Genomic DNA, 14,507 nt, shown 5'->3' with positions numbered 1-14,507 from the left:
CTAGAGGCCATAAGCGCAACTGCAGGTGTCGTAGCAAGTTGCGATTTTTTAACTTATTAATTGTCTTGGAGAGTAAATACTACGCTGACAGAAAAGGCGAAGGGAGAGAGTATATTGTACATCCAATTATACAATGGAAATATTTTTTTTCACTCAAACTTGGCTGTAAATACTGTTTAAAGTGACGCTAGCCCGCAGTTAGCTTTGCCCGTTAGCATGTTAGCTTCTTCTTCGTGATTCTATTTGTGTGTATTGGTTGCTCCGGTCCGGTGGCAGTCAAGTTGCAAGCATGGTTTTCTGGCCAGAGACACCAGGAGGAGATGAAAGACCCTCCAATCATCCCATAAACTCTTGTATTACCCCCAGACAGACTACGGAAAGGATTCATTAAGGTAAACACGTTACTTAGTACTGCTTTAAGAAACTCTATCAATTGATTAATTGATCCTGGAGCATCATAGAGGCCACTGTGATGGAAAGTAAAGGCGCCAGGCTAACCACTGGGCCACTAAAATGTGAAACACACTCAAAAAAAAAGTTTTGTTTATTGCATTAAAAGTTCCACTATGCACCTTTAAAGGGACAGTCTGCCATTTTTACATACTGACATATGTTCTTGCCTGAGCTTAGACGAGTTGGTGCGTACCTGTCTGGTCTTTGTGCGTGCCCTCAGTCACACAAAACGACCAAAGATGTTGTTAGCATTTGGCCTCTCCCAATATATTCCTATAGCTCCAAACGGGGGTGAAGTTGGAAGCGACCACGCTCTTCCACGGGCACAAAGACCAGACAGGTACGTATCAACTCGTCTAAGCTCAGGTAAGAACATATCTCACTATGGATAAACGGTGGCCTGTTCCTTTAAGCTCATTTGTGTCCGCTTTAAAATGACAGTTTTGATTTGATTGCGATTATAGGCTTATTTTTGAAGGCCCCCTGCCCCCAGAAAGAAACAGCTCCTGATGGGGGTTATCAAGAGCCGCGATAAGCTGAAATCAAATCGTCCTTGGTACCACTGTAAATAATTGAGGGATGATGAGAAGCCAGATGGAAGAAGCCCGGTCCAGCTGAGCACTGCATTTGGTCGCTGTTCAAAATGGCCCCCGACCAGCTCTTCTTCGCACCACCACCAGCCAGTCCTTTAGGTCAGTGTTTAACCTTAGGATGATGGACAGATCTCTCCCAGCCTCCCTTTCCAATCTCTCAATGTACCAAAGGGATCTTAATTAATTTGTCTCTATTTCTCTCCGCCTCAGGTTGGAAAGGATTATCAGAGCTGACAATGTGAGAACACAGCGCAGTCTCGCAGGAAAGGGAAAGTCTGTCAAGATCTTAATCGGGAGTGAGTTAAAGCCAGCCAGACGTACATCAAAGTACACATACACCCACAGACTGTGAGTTTACTATACGTGACGAAGTGTGCCTGGATTCTGTTGTGCTGCTATTTTATATTCCTGCCTGGGGGAATGTGGAGGGTAGTTAGCGCAATGCTCAGACAGTATACTTGATCTATAAGTAAGCACAAGCATAAGTAAACAAAAAATAAGTGCATAAAAAATCCATAAAATTGCTGGTATTTCTCTTTCCCACAAAAGCCCAATAACCAACGGAAGCAGATGAACAAAAATAAATTACGTTCAGCCTAAATTTATGGCTAACTTTGCATCTACATAGTTCAAATATCACTAATACAACATAGTTGTCATAATCTCCAATGTTGCTTTATGAGTAATTGACTCAGTGCATAACTTCAAATCATAACAACACCGCCCAAGAAGTGACTTCCTGTTTCGCTCTAGCACGCCAAAATAAAAGCGCACAGCTCGTCTCATTGATTAGTTCAGCAGGTACTTGCACTACAAGAATATAAATAAATATACACATTTTAAGTGTTTAGTCTGTTAGTAGTTAAGCAGAAAGAAAGTTAAACTGATGAATAAGATGGTGCTTTTATTTTGGCGTGCTGAATCGAAAAAGAAAGTCACTTCTTGGGCGGCGTTGTTATGACTTGAAGTTATGCACAATTGTTTGTAAAAGTCCTTTGTAAAAAAGTGAAAAGGTCCATTTTAGTGTTTCAGTCACACATTGACATACTGCCCCCTTTTGGCTACTGCTGTTACTGCACCCGGTGAACATGATCCAGACCAATAACTGATTTTTACCATATTACGATGTTTTTCACTCATTAAAAACATGTCCTAAGTGCAGTTTTGATCCATTCATACATGTTTGAGTTGTATCTTTTGATCTTCCGTGGCCTTGGTGCCAACTTTATGCTTTACACTGAGCCCTATATGTAACCGGGAAGCACTCATCTTACTTCTCACCCAGCTCCCGCTTCAGAGCACAGCTCACCCCACCATCGCAACCATAACAACAACTTCTGCTGCCGTTTTAGATCTATATCTATACATATATATTCTAAACAAACAAGTCAAACAAATACTCTAAACAATAGTGACCAAGATCTGCATGCCGCATCCGCTTTAAAAGAACTTGCAAGAAATTCTCAGATAATCAGCCTTTGCATTTTCTTGCAAACACACAGGCTGGCGTTTGAACTTGGTGTTAAAGCTACAAGGCATGTTATTAGGCGAACATGTGCGCTGACAGGGAAGGACAAGCCGAGACAGGGCAGTGGTGAAGAGGGGAGGGGGTAGGGTTAGCGTGAAGCTGTAGCCCAGGGCGAGACAGGGTTAGCCTCCTGTATTTACTGTCGTGCACAATGTATGGAATGACAACATGGCTTTCCTCAATGCACAGACGAGTGGACTACAGCATATCTCACGACTGCATGCATTTTAGAAGCGATGAACTGAAGTTGCATTTGGGCAGTGCAAAAACCTTTTATTAGTGCAACTGACTTGTGCACTGTAGGCTGCAGAATAGTGTTGGCATGGGATTAGAGGCAGGGAGACTAATTCATCCATTATACACAATATTCTAAATTCACACACTATAGCACATTTGAACTGATTTCCAACATGAATCCACGCAACTTTTCTGAGAGCTGGAAACGAGTTAGGGCCGCTGGCAACAGTTTAAGCTCCACTATCTCCACCTCTGAAAACGGGAAGACTTGTTTGCTCGCAATGACAGGAGCAAAGTGGATTCTACAATGCGGTGATTTCTCAGGAGGCAGCCAAGTATGGAACCGAGCAGCCGGCAAACAGACAATGTGCTGTCACGGAGGAATGTTCACACTCCAGGGACAAGTGTGTGCCAGTGCGATAACGCTAAGCTAACTTTCAGGACTCTGGTTAATCCTCTCCACTCCGGCAAAAGTGACACAATCATTAACCATTCTGTCAGGCAGAGAATCCACAACGACAAAATGACAAACTCCACCCGAGTCAGAGGCGAAAGTATTCCAAAAATAAACACACTGCCAGCTGGAACAATACCCTCAAACATGCACAAACAAAGTGAAAAAAGATATGCAACCCTTTCCCCCCCCATTATTTACCATATCCCTCCTTCTGTGTTCTTCAGTGAGCTGGTGGAGCGCGATCGCGGCTTTAGGATGATACTCATGGCTTGCCTGGCACATCCGCGCTTCACAGATCTACACCATTTCGCCGGTCGGTCAAGCACTATTGGTCACTTCCAGAATGAATGAAACAAAATAAAATAGAAACATGTCCGAAAATTCCTTTGCAAACCCTTAAAATCCAAGTGGCATCGGCGAATTCCGTAGTTTTTCATGTAAAATTGCACAATCCATGACTCCTGACTCTTGTGAAATCAGATCTCGTCTCTTTCCGTAATCCTGTGTTCTTTTTTTTTTTTTTTTGCCGATCTTGCCGACTTTCTATCCAGCAGCGCTTTCCTTCTTTCCCCCAGCTCTCTCTATCTCACTGTGTCAGTCCTGCGCTGCGCTGCCTCGGCTATGAGCGGGGAAGGCGGAGGAAGAGGGAGCAGGGAACGAGGAAGGAGGGGTTGTTGTGGTAGTTGGTCGTAGTAAGTCCTTCAAGAGGCGGGACTTCGCCTTCACCGTCAAGCAAACCAAACAATCGCATGGCCTGTCAAATCATGGGCTTTGTCTGCTACCGTTGCTGCTAAGGTAACCTAAAACCCGAGTGTGTGGGAAGAAAAAAAGCAGCGTTGTGTCATGCGGTGAGTCAGATAGAAAGAGAAGGAGAGAGAGTGGAGAAAACGCGGGAGAGAGATTGATTGCTCATGTAGACCAAGGACAAGACTGATTCAAGATTCGACTGCTGGGTCTCAATAAGGCATGTGATTTTTTTTTCCGGAAAGTATTCCTGCATTGAAAATGGTGGGATAAGTGCGCAAAAGATGTGCAATATTCTTGGAAGCAAACAATACAGCAGATTGAGAAGAAGAGAAGTGGATCTTGATTGGACAACTTCTTCAAAGTCATCTTATAGTGAGCTGGATGCGGTTCCAAATGCTATACACTTATGCGTTTTTGAACGGCTTTGCCACAGACACATAGAGGCCAAGGTGCATGCTTGGTGGTGGGTGACACTGGTTTCTCAAGCTCACCTCTCACCTAGCAAAAATCCACATGGGGGCGTTACAGTACACATCCCATGGTTTTTCGACAGAGAGCGGGCCCATTTACGGTCAAAAACAGTTCCACTGTACAGTAAAGCTGGGCAGAAGTGGAACATAATTACCTCAATACAGGCCCTGCACCTCTGTGTGAGAACCACTAACCACTAAGCCACTGTCCAACTGGGATTTAGGACTACTACTAGTCTATTTCCCTCACTTTTTAAAATGGAAAATGGAAAAGTTTGGGAATCGCTGTAACCAGAGTTACTGTAAGTTACTGTGCTCGTGGATCCAACTCCTCTTTGAGACAAAAAGGCCACGGACAACGCACCTTGTGTAGTCTGCGTATAGGAAAAACCGGCTCTGAAGGTAGAACATTGCATTTCAATTATCAGTAAGCAGTACAAAAGAAGTACAAGAGGCTTCCTTCAGCAAGTCCCATTCTAGCTTTCTAGTGATTGAACAATTGGTTGGCTGTCTAATGTCTATCCACATGCATTTATATTGTCAGTGGAAATCCTGTTCTTGTTTTGCTTTCCACACACCAACACAGCATTAGCACTGACCTTTTGCCAAATAATCCGGGCCATCTGACAGGTACGAATCAAATTAAAAATACCGAAGAATCAAGATAGGAGATTAAATCCACTTTTTTGACAGCAGGCTCTGTATCTTGCCAAACAGGCTCTATATCTTGCCAATATCCGGCAACTTCGCTCACTGAAAGAGGAGTGGGCCAGAGATCTTCAAGCCAAAACTCAATGACAAATCAATCTGCTATGGCTGCTAGGAACGCTAGTCGATTTAGTCCTTACAATTTCATCTTTTGCGTGGATTGAGGCAGCTTTTGCATGATAGGTGTTAGGTTTAGCTTACATTGCTCCATACTTTAATGTAGGGACTGGCTTCACCATTCACTTGTTTGGGGATGGAACGCTCAATTGAAACAGGTCTGGGAAGTCATTGCCGATAACGGAAATATAGTCATTTATATGCGTCATCCAACATTTCTGAAGCCCGTATCCGATCACTGGACCCGTTCTGCCTCGAAGTGTGTTCATCACAGCACCGTCGATTTGCTAACACCCCGTTAGGTGTTTTGACTCCAGGTCAATTTCCTGGCCAGCCCAGTCTGTCACTCATCACTGTCTTTTCTTTACGTAGACATGAATGTTTTTGAGCCTAAGTATAATGTGTAAGTAAAAAGTCCACTTAGGGCTGTTAGGGCTGCGATTATTTCGATTATTAGACTAAACGATTACAAAATTAGCATAATCCGATTTTTTTTTTTCTCCAATTTTTTTTTTTTTTTGCAAAGCAGACTTGCATAATTTCATTGCGCTGGGATTTTTTTCCCTTCGCATTTTGCCTGACATAAGAAACAAACAGCGCTGTGTGATGATGTCATCAGGCCGCGCTGCTCAGTTTGCTTGTGCAGGTGTGAGGGCTGGCCAGCAGGGGGCAGGTGTGAATCAGAGACTTCTCCTTAATCGAGGCAAACTTGAAATCATTTGTGCTTTTATGACTGTTCAGAAAACAGAAAATATTCAGCAGAGTTTTTTGATTAATAGCTATAGAAACAAAATAAAGACTTTTTTTTAAAGGCAACAAATAATCGTTTGAATAATCGTGATTTCAATTATGACTAAAATAATTGTGATTATTATTTTTTCAATAATCGAGCAGCATCATGTCCACTTTCATGTGTGTAAACAAGTAAAGGTTATTGAGTTGTAATTTAAGAGCGGACAAAAGGCCAACACTTTGTGAGCACAGAGGGGTGTGAAGCAGTTTAAATGATTGGCTTGACACATGATACCAGCTATTAGCAAAAAAAACTTTGACAGACAGAGGAAGCGCTCTGTAGAAGGCGCTCCATAGAAGGCGCTCTGTAGAAGGCGCTCCGTTGAAGGCGCTCTGTAGAAGGCTATCCATAGAAGGCGCTCCGTGGAAGGCGCTCTGTAGAAGGCGCTCCATAGAAGGCGCTCTGTAGAAGGCTATCCATAGAAGGCGCTCCGTGGAAGGCGCTCCGTAGAAGGCGCTCCGTAGAAGGCGCTCCGTGGAAGGCGCTCCGTGGAAGGCGCTCCGTGGAAGGCGCTCCGTGGAAGGCGCTCCGTGGAAGGCGCTCCGTAGAAGGCGCTCCGTAGAAGGCGCTCCGTAGAAGGCGCTCCGTAGAAGGCGCTCCGTAGAAGGCGCTCCGTGGAAGGCGCTCCGTGGAAGGCGCTCCGTGGAAGGCGCTCCGTAGAAGGCGCTCCGTAGAAGGCGCTCCGTAGAAGGCGCTCCGTAGAAGGCGCTCCGTAGAAGGCGCTCCGTAGAAGGCGCTCCGTAGAAGGCGCTCCGTAGAAGGCGCTCCGTGGAAGGCGCTCCGTGGAAGGCGCTCCATAGAAGGCGCTCCGTGGAAAGTGCTCTGTGGAAGGTGCTCCATAGAAGGTACTCCGTAGAAGGTGCTCTGTGGAAGGTGCTCCGTAGAAGGTGCTCTGTGGAAGGTGCTCCGTAGAAGGTGCTCTGTGGAAGGTGCTCCATAGAAGGTGCTCCGTGGAAGGCGCTCCGTAGAAGGTGCTCCATAGAAGGTGCTCCGTAGAAGGTGCTCCGTAGAAGGTGCTCCGTAGAAGGCGCTCCATAGAAGGTGCTCCGTAGAAGGTGCTCCGTAGAAGGTGCTCTGTGGAAGGTGCTCCATAAGGCGCTCTGTAGAAGGCGCTCCGTGGAAGGTGCTCCATAGAAGGTGCTCCATAGAAGGTGCTCCGTAGGAGGCGCTCCATAGAAGGTGCTCTGTAGAAGGCGCTCCGTAGAAGGTGCTCCGTGGAAGGCGCACTGTAGAAGGTGCTCTGTAGAAGGTGCTCCGTGGAAGGCGCTCTGTAGAAGGCTCTAGTTTACAAAGGAAATTCAGAGACCACTTTCCTCAGCCTTCCCGTCTGCCAGTGGTGTTTACAGAACCATGAGGTTTGTCAACTGATATTATTTTGAACAATATTTATTTTCATCTGAATGCCAAAGGCCAACCATAACATCGAGACCACCTCCAATCATGGTGTTGTTTCTTCTGCCATCTATCAGACAGGCTATTATTAGAGATTGATCGTTGAAGGAGGAATTATACATTTTCTCGGATGATGGTGGGAACCGCTTTTTAAAAGGCTGGAAAACATTCCTAAACAACATTCACATTCTATTTCTGACTATTCCAATCTCCTACAAAGTCACCCTTTACTATCACTGCCCTTTATATGTCTATTTTTCGTGTTTTTTGGACAAATTAGGATATCTGACTGATCTGCTTCGTTAAGTGTGATTCTCTTCTTTTCTTATTTACAGCAATACATATGAGGTTAGACTACTATTCAACCAGAAAATATGATTATGATACAAAAATATGAGATTTTGCTAAATATTTTACTTGTTGTTGAGTTGTTTGTGATGTGTATTCACATTGTGATTTCATTAACTTAAAGGGGGGGTATTATGCAAAAATGACTTTTTCAAGCTTTACATCATGTTATTAAGTCATTCCCTCATTAAAACCATGCCTGAAGTGTTGCCTGGGCACATTCACGTATTTTCGAGTAATCTGTAGAAACTCTGATGGCGGCCATTTTAGGGATAAAACGCCTGATTCCTTCAGGAAACGCCCTCGACCTCCAGGATACGCCTCCGACCTTTCGTCACCAGCCGAGTAACCAACCACTGCTCCTCAGCAGAGCCCCCTCCCCGCAGTGTCTAGCCCTAAGATGTAAACAGAGTCATCATGGAGGATTAGCTTCATGTGTTGTGAACCGGAGCCACAGCAGACTTTTACAAAGACACACATCAGTGTTTCTGTTACCGAAACACCCAGGATTAAAACCGGTGACAAGAACACTTATTTCAGTGTCTGGTTCTGCGCTGGGCCGTGATGATGCACAGAGCCTCCGGAGAAAGCTAATGCTAAGCTAAACCTCGAGTCATCACGTGAAAACGAGAAATATGCACAAATAAAGTCAATAAAACCACCACACACATAAAGAACCGTTTAACAGTGATCACACACGGAGCCTGGCTTGTTGATTTTGTAGTTTATTGCTCACATTTATCTACAATGGGTCATAGCCGTGTGGCTTTCTCCCGGAGCTAACAAGCTAGCCGCGACAAGCTAACGGGAAAATTCACTGAATACAAGCAGCATATTATGCATTGAAAACGTCACTAAAACAGGCAACTGCTTGAAGCAGCCTTTATGGTGATCACACACGGAGCCTGGCTTGTTGATTTCGTAGTTTACTGCTCACATTTCATCTACAGTGAGTCGTAGCCGAGTGGTTTCTCCCGGAGCTAAGGCACTATTAGCCGCGACAGGCTAACAACCTTCACCTTCACAACATTCATTGAAAACAGGCAGCATACTGTGCACAGATAACGTCAATAAAGCAGCAACTACTCGAAGCAGCCTTTACGATGATCACACAATGAGCCTGGCTTTACACATTTGTGGTTTATTGCAGACTTTTCATCAACAATGAGCTGTAGTCGATTATAACAAGCTAACGGGTAACCTCGAAAAACCATTGTCCACCTGCGGAGATAATGTCCGTCTTTTGAATCGTATGGGCTCCTGCAGATCCTGGTGTCGTCCATGGGGGTATAGTTAGAGATCCATAGGGCATGGCAGATGCAAAGAGAGAGCCTCCAAACAGCAGTTATTTTTCAGGCAAGAGCCCCTTCCAAGCGTCCGGTGTGGAAGGTTCGTCTCCAAATAATATCCGGTGTGGCCATTGTTCACAAAGTGATAAACAGTAGCTCCTTTCCAAAAATAAAAAATAAAATGCACCGATCGTAGTTTCAATACTTGAGACAACGAGCGGAGTGTTGTTGTGATGCCACAGACAGCGTGTGGAGGGGGCGTGTCGGAAAGGGTCAGAGGTTCTTAAAGAGACAGAGGCCTATTTCAAGTCATTTGCTACCACCATTTTGAAAGAGCAATTTTATACAAGGCAGTTATTCTAATTTACTGCATTGACAGACCAACAGAAGGTTTCGTCATCATTGTAGTGTGCTATAGACTGGTGCTATGTGGCTGAAAAAAGCATAATACCCCCTCTTTAATGATTTGTTGCGAGATTTGTGAACTCACGAAAATCCATCTTGTGCAACAATATGGTGTGGTGATCACAAAGTCTTTTTTTTGTGGTTGCAAAGCCCAAAATATATTTATTAAGCAAATGGATAATTTGATTACCCAGTTTTTAAGCTGTGACTAAATCAAGCTAATGGCCCACAGTAAGTGGGCTGGTTGAGGGCTGGTTGAGGGCTGGATGTATTGTAGCCTACAACAGTGGGTGCTCCCCAAGCTCTTTCCTCCTACAGACCGTACAGACTTGAATGCTGGGTTGGTGCGGGCCAGCGGCACAGTTTGGTTTGTTGGTCACGTTTCTACGGCGTACACAGCGCTCTTCAATACCAGTGCCAGAGTGGACGGACAGTGTTTAACTCACAGTGGGACAAATACAGTTTGTAGTTTATCCTGTAAGAGCTTAAAACCCTTAAAGGGATATTTCAGGATTTTTGACATAGGGCCTCATTTCCTAGTTTTTCAGAGTGTTGTTGATTTCTGGAGATTTTTTTTTTTTTTTTTAATTAATGCAGTCCTTATATTTGAAGAACTTAGTAGCGCTAGGCTAGTGCATGTCTATGGTATCAGCTAGCCTGCATTAAAAACAGTCTGACTGTTTTTGTGAAGCACTTCAGGTGTAGTCTTTTAACGCCAGACTAACCATATAAATGTCTGTGTCGATATTTTTTTGAATATAACTGACCTTGTATCACATGAATTACCGCATTTTGAGGGACTATATTCTAGCAGATCACTCCGCCGCTGCGTAGCTTACAACCACAAAGCTGATGCTGCTCAAATATAAATGCAAAACAGTTATAATGATTCTATACACACAGACATTTATATGGTTAGTCTGGCGTTATAAGTGATTTGCCTCAGGTGCACTTTGAAGTGGGTCACATTGTTCTTAATGCAGGCTAGCGGATACCATAGCAATGCAATAGCTTAGCACCACTAAGCTCTTCAAATATGAGAACTGCATACATTTAAGAAAAAAATATCTCCAGAAATCATCAACACTCTGGATAACTAGGAAATGAGGCCCTATGCCAAAAATCACACCACACAAACATCACACCTCAGTGGGCCTCTTTATTTCTAAGCGACGCCCTGAGGCCACTGATGCAGCAGGTATGTGCACGCAAAACGCCGGGCTCGCCTGGACCAATGCTGTTGTTGAGCCAAGTGGAAGATCGGGTCCATTGTGTTTTAGCTAATCAGGAGGAAACACTCCGCTAGAAGCTTGTTCTCTTCGCAAACGATTTCAATGCATTCCAGGTTATTATTGATTTGGTCATTAGCGAGCCTTTTATTGTGATATTTTCCCTTGTGACATTTTGGAACATAAAAATGCCAACTCTGAAGAAAAAACGTTTAAAAATGGCCATTTCTCTGGTGTTTAACTGTGATAAAAACATCTCACTATTCCATCAATGTATTTATAAAAACCATGAAAGCATATAAAATCATCAAAATTGAAACAGCAAAACCAAATTTGAACAAAACAGGAGACACCCAGATGTTTTCAAAAGCCAGCTGTGATTGACCTGTCTCACTGCATTAGTACAGCACAATGTGTAGATTTATGGCAGGGTCAAACTGCGGTACTTAATCCTATTATCCTTGTTTTCACATTCCAGAGGTGGCCTATTCAAAACAGGGCGAAGAACCGACTGCTGTGAGGAAACACCAGGGAGTACAAGGTCAAAATAAGGTTACAATTAGCTTAGCATGGTCTACTGCCCGTATGTCACAACAGATTCGACACCAATGCAGAACTGTCAGAGAGAAATTGTAGCAAATGAAAGCACAGTACGACTTAGTGACGACACTGCCATCTACAGGTGGCAGACATGTACCACATGCAAGGGGTTTGAATATTGCCACCACTTTTGGAAGAACTTATGGGGGAAAGAATTGCAACTCAGTTCATTTGTGCTGACAGAGACGCTTTTGCTATTTCTATTTTCATTTGCATCCAATACACTGACTAAATTGCAAGCCCACACTGAACGCTAAGGAGGAAGCCACTTTCAGACCATCATTATTCTACAGTCTATGGTGGGGACATACATAGAGACTTGTACAGTCACTGTTTCTATTTAATTGGCCCTGTTTATTATATTATCCCAATCTCTTATTGTCATTAAAACATATGCTTGTGTTTCACGACTCCCACAACAACAAAAATCCGGCTACAACCTATGGCGGGTTTACATAGACTTATGTACATGCACTGTCCCGATCAAATAAGTAAATAAAACAACTGACTATCATATGATCTGGTGACCCCCATTAAGGCCCAATACCCCATGTTGCAAAACACAACTGCAGATTACTTCATTAACCTGAAGTATATCGGGGCAAGCCTATATCTGCAGTCTACATTTTTTATTCAATTAAAATTATCATAGCTGATGAAGAATGAGTGATTTCTAAGGCACTAAAGAAAATCTCGTCATTACAGTTTTGCAACAAAAAGAGGAAAAAGGAATCTTACATATCTTCTTTTTTTTTATCAATGAACTTGCCCGTTTTTTGCAATAGAACAAATACTGAATATCATTAAATCGTGGGAAAACCATAGAAACTGTATCTGGTTCAATGCTGCCACCTAGTGTCAACTCCGTTCACACTTTCCTTCTTTTCAAGCAAATAAACTGTATTGAAGCCATTGACAGCAATATGGATCAAGCTAAATAATAGCACAATCAGTGTGCAGATAAACCGTCTGAGCACATGTTCTCGCGGACAGTAGTTTCCAGAGGGGCACAGATGGCCGGGCTCAGTATTGACTGGAGTCTATTCATATCTATGAGCACAGCACAGCAGCGTAAACATGTCACACATACAGGCAGAAGGCTCGCCGACCAAACCGGCAAACGACCAAAACAAAGCATTTTAGACTTTAGATCGTTTTTCTGCAATTCTGCACTTTTCAGGGAGTTACTGTACTCACTTTGTCTTTGTCACTGCGTTTTGTCACATTTTTGGAGCATTTTGTCCTGTTTTTTGGGTCACTTTTTTGTTGCTATGACATCCCTTATTTTCTTCGCCTTTTGCCACTATTTTGTTGAGTATTTGCCAAGTTTTTGTCACTCTTTTGTGGCATTTTGGTTGCTTTTTCATTGTTTTATTGTAGCTTTTCTGGACGGTTTTTTCGTCATTTTTTTGTTGCTATCTTGTCAAATGCTTTTAGATTTGGGTAAAGCTGAACTGGGGGAAATGTGCTTAGTTCAGGTCGGGGTTAAGAGGTTAAGTTCTGCATAAAAATCTGTGGTGGTCAAAGTATAAAGTAAGTACAAATACTACTGTTCATAAAGTTGCCCAAATGACTTACTTAAAGTGACTATACGGAGTTTAAAAATGGTAAAATTATCTCATTTCCTCCCCCCACATGTTCCAGCCATGTCCTAATGTGTAGAAAGAGCCCAGACCTGTTCACCACAACTGCCTCTAAATCCTGCACTGTCTCTCAAAAAGGTGTCACTTCGGGTCCGAATTGCCGTCATGCACGAGCATAATATTGAAGGTGCAGTTACACGTATGACATGAGGTGGCAGTAGTGAGTATAAAATGGGTAACTTGCATCTCGCCCCTTTAAAGGAACAGGCCCCCGTTTTTACATACTGAGATATGTTCTTACCTTAGATTGGGCGTGTAAGGCGTAATAATACCTTAGAAGCACTTTGACGTCCGTGCAGTAAAGTCGAAATGCTCCTAAAGGTATTATTACGCCTTACAATATAGTACCCCTTTTTATCCTCTTAGTAAATCGAAATGTTTAAGTTGGATCGTGTCACTTTTCACGTAACTGTATTCAAACAGGGAAAACAGCTCGGTAGCTTCTAACTTCACCCCAGTTTGGAGCCATACCTTTGCTGGGAGAGGCTAAATCCTAGCAACAGGTCAGGCAAGAATATATCTCAGTATGTAAAAACGGTGGCCTGTTCCTTTAAGTGAAAGCACAGACGCATTTGCTGTAGAAAATATGTTTCAAAGCAGAACGCACAAATCAGTTTAATAAAAGTAAAAGTGATAAGTAAAAACTACTCATAGGCTTCAAAAACATGCTGCTGTGTTACCTCTGTACGGTAACACAGCAGGGACAAACCTTATTTTGAACAAAGTATGCTGCCAATAGGGGTGGGAACCTCTGGGTACATCACGATTCGATACAATACGCGATACATGGCTTACGATAACGATATTACTGTGATAATCGATATATTGCACAAAAATAATCTACATCATGATAAAAAAAAAATGCTACTTTTAACTCTTTATTTTAACATACTACATATTATTCATCATTTACATTTCTTTTCATGTGCTTTGTACTTTTATAAATGATTCCTGACTTACGCACTGAAAATGGGTCTTTAGATCTGTCAGTGACTTCATTTACATTTAAATAAACAAGAAACCACAGTCTTATTTAAAAAGGAATAAATTAATCTTCTTTATAATTATAAAAACTATAATAAAAAGCAATTTATTTGTGTGACAGTGTTTGGTCCAAGTGCTTAAAACTGTAGTGCTGCCCCCTGCTGTCCTGACTGAATTCTTATGAATCATTATTGGCTTCTATTGGCACTGCTGCCTCATTAATATGCATGACGGCATCAAAATGATTGATATCGGAATAAAAAGCATCGGTATCGTCCCGCAAAATATCGCGATGTATCGGAAAATCGATATATTGTCACACTCCTAGCTGCCAACTATTACGAGTAGAAAGTATGATATTTCTCTTTCAAATGTAGTGGAATTAAAGTAGTAAGTACTCAAAAAAAATAGTGATCAGATCCACAAAAAACTATGTACTTTACAAAACCCATTTACTTCTCCCACCATACTACTCCTTATTAGGGCTATAACAAAATGCCACCAAAGGCTCCAA

The 14,507-nt window shown here is 42.8% G+C and overlaps 1 protein-coding gene across 5 annotated transcripts in view; it reads right to left on the bottom strand.

The window, feature by feature from the left end:
• Window positions 1-14,507, bottom strand: part of pde4d (phosphodiesterase 4D, cAMP-specific) — a 296,018-nt gene that overhangs the window by 55,699 nt on the left and 225,812 nt on the right. Inside the window, exon 1 of one of the 5 annotated variants that reach the window (XM_079552157.1) lies at window positions 3,467-3,639. The exons of the other annotated variants lie outside the window; for them this stretch is intronic. Coding sequence (XP_079408283.1) covers window positions 3,467-3,534 — 68 coding nt within the window. The 5' untranslated portion in view covers window positions 3,535-3,639. Of the gene's footprint in view, window positions 1-3,466; window positions 3,640-14,507 lie in introns of those variants that run through there. 5 annotated transcript variants of the gene reach the window in all.

This window comes from Gobius niger (genome assembly GCF_951799975.1).
Source record: "Gobius niger genome assembly, chromosome: 1".
Classification (NCBI taxonomy): domain Eukaryota; kingdom Metazoa; phylum Chordata; class Actinopteri; order Gobiiformes; family Gobiidae; genus Gobius; species Gobius niger.
The sequence above is the reverse complement of the archived record's forward strand: the minus strand, read 5'-3'. Positions and strand labels throughout refer to the sequence as shown.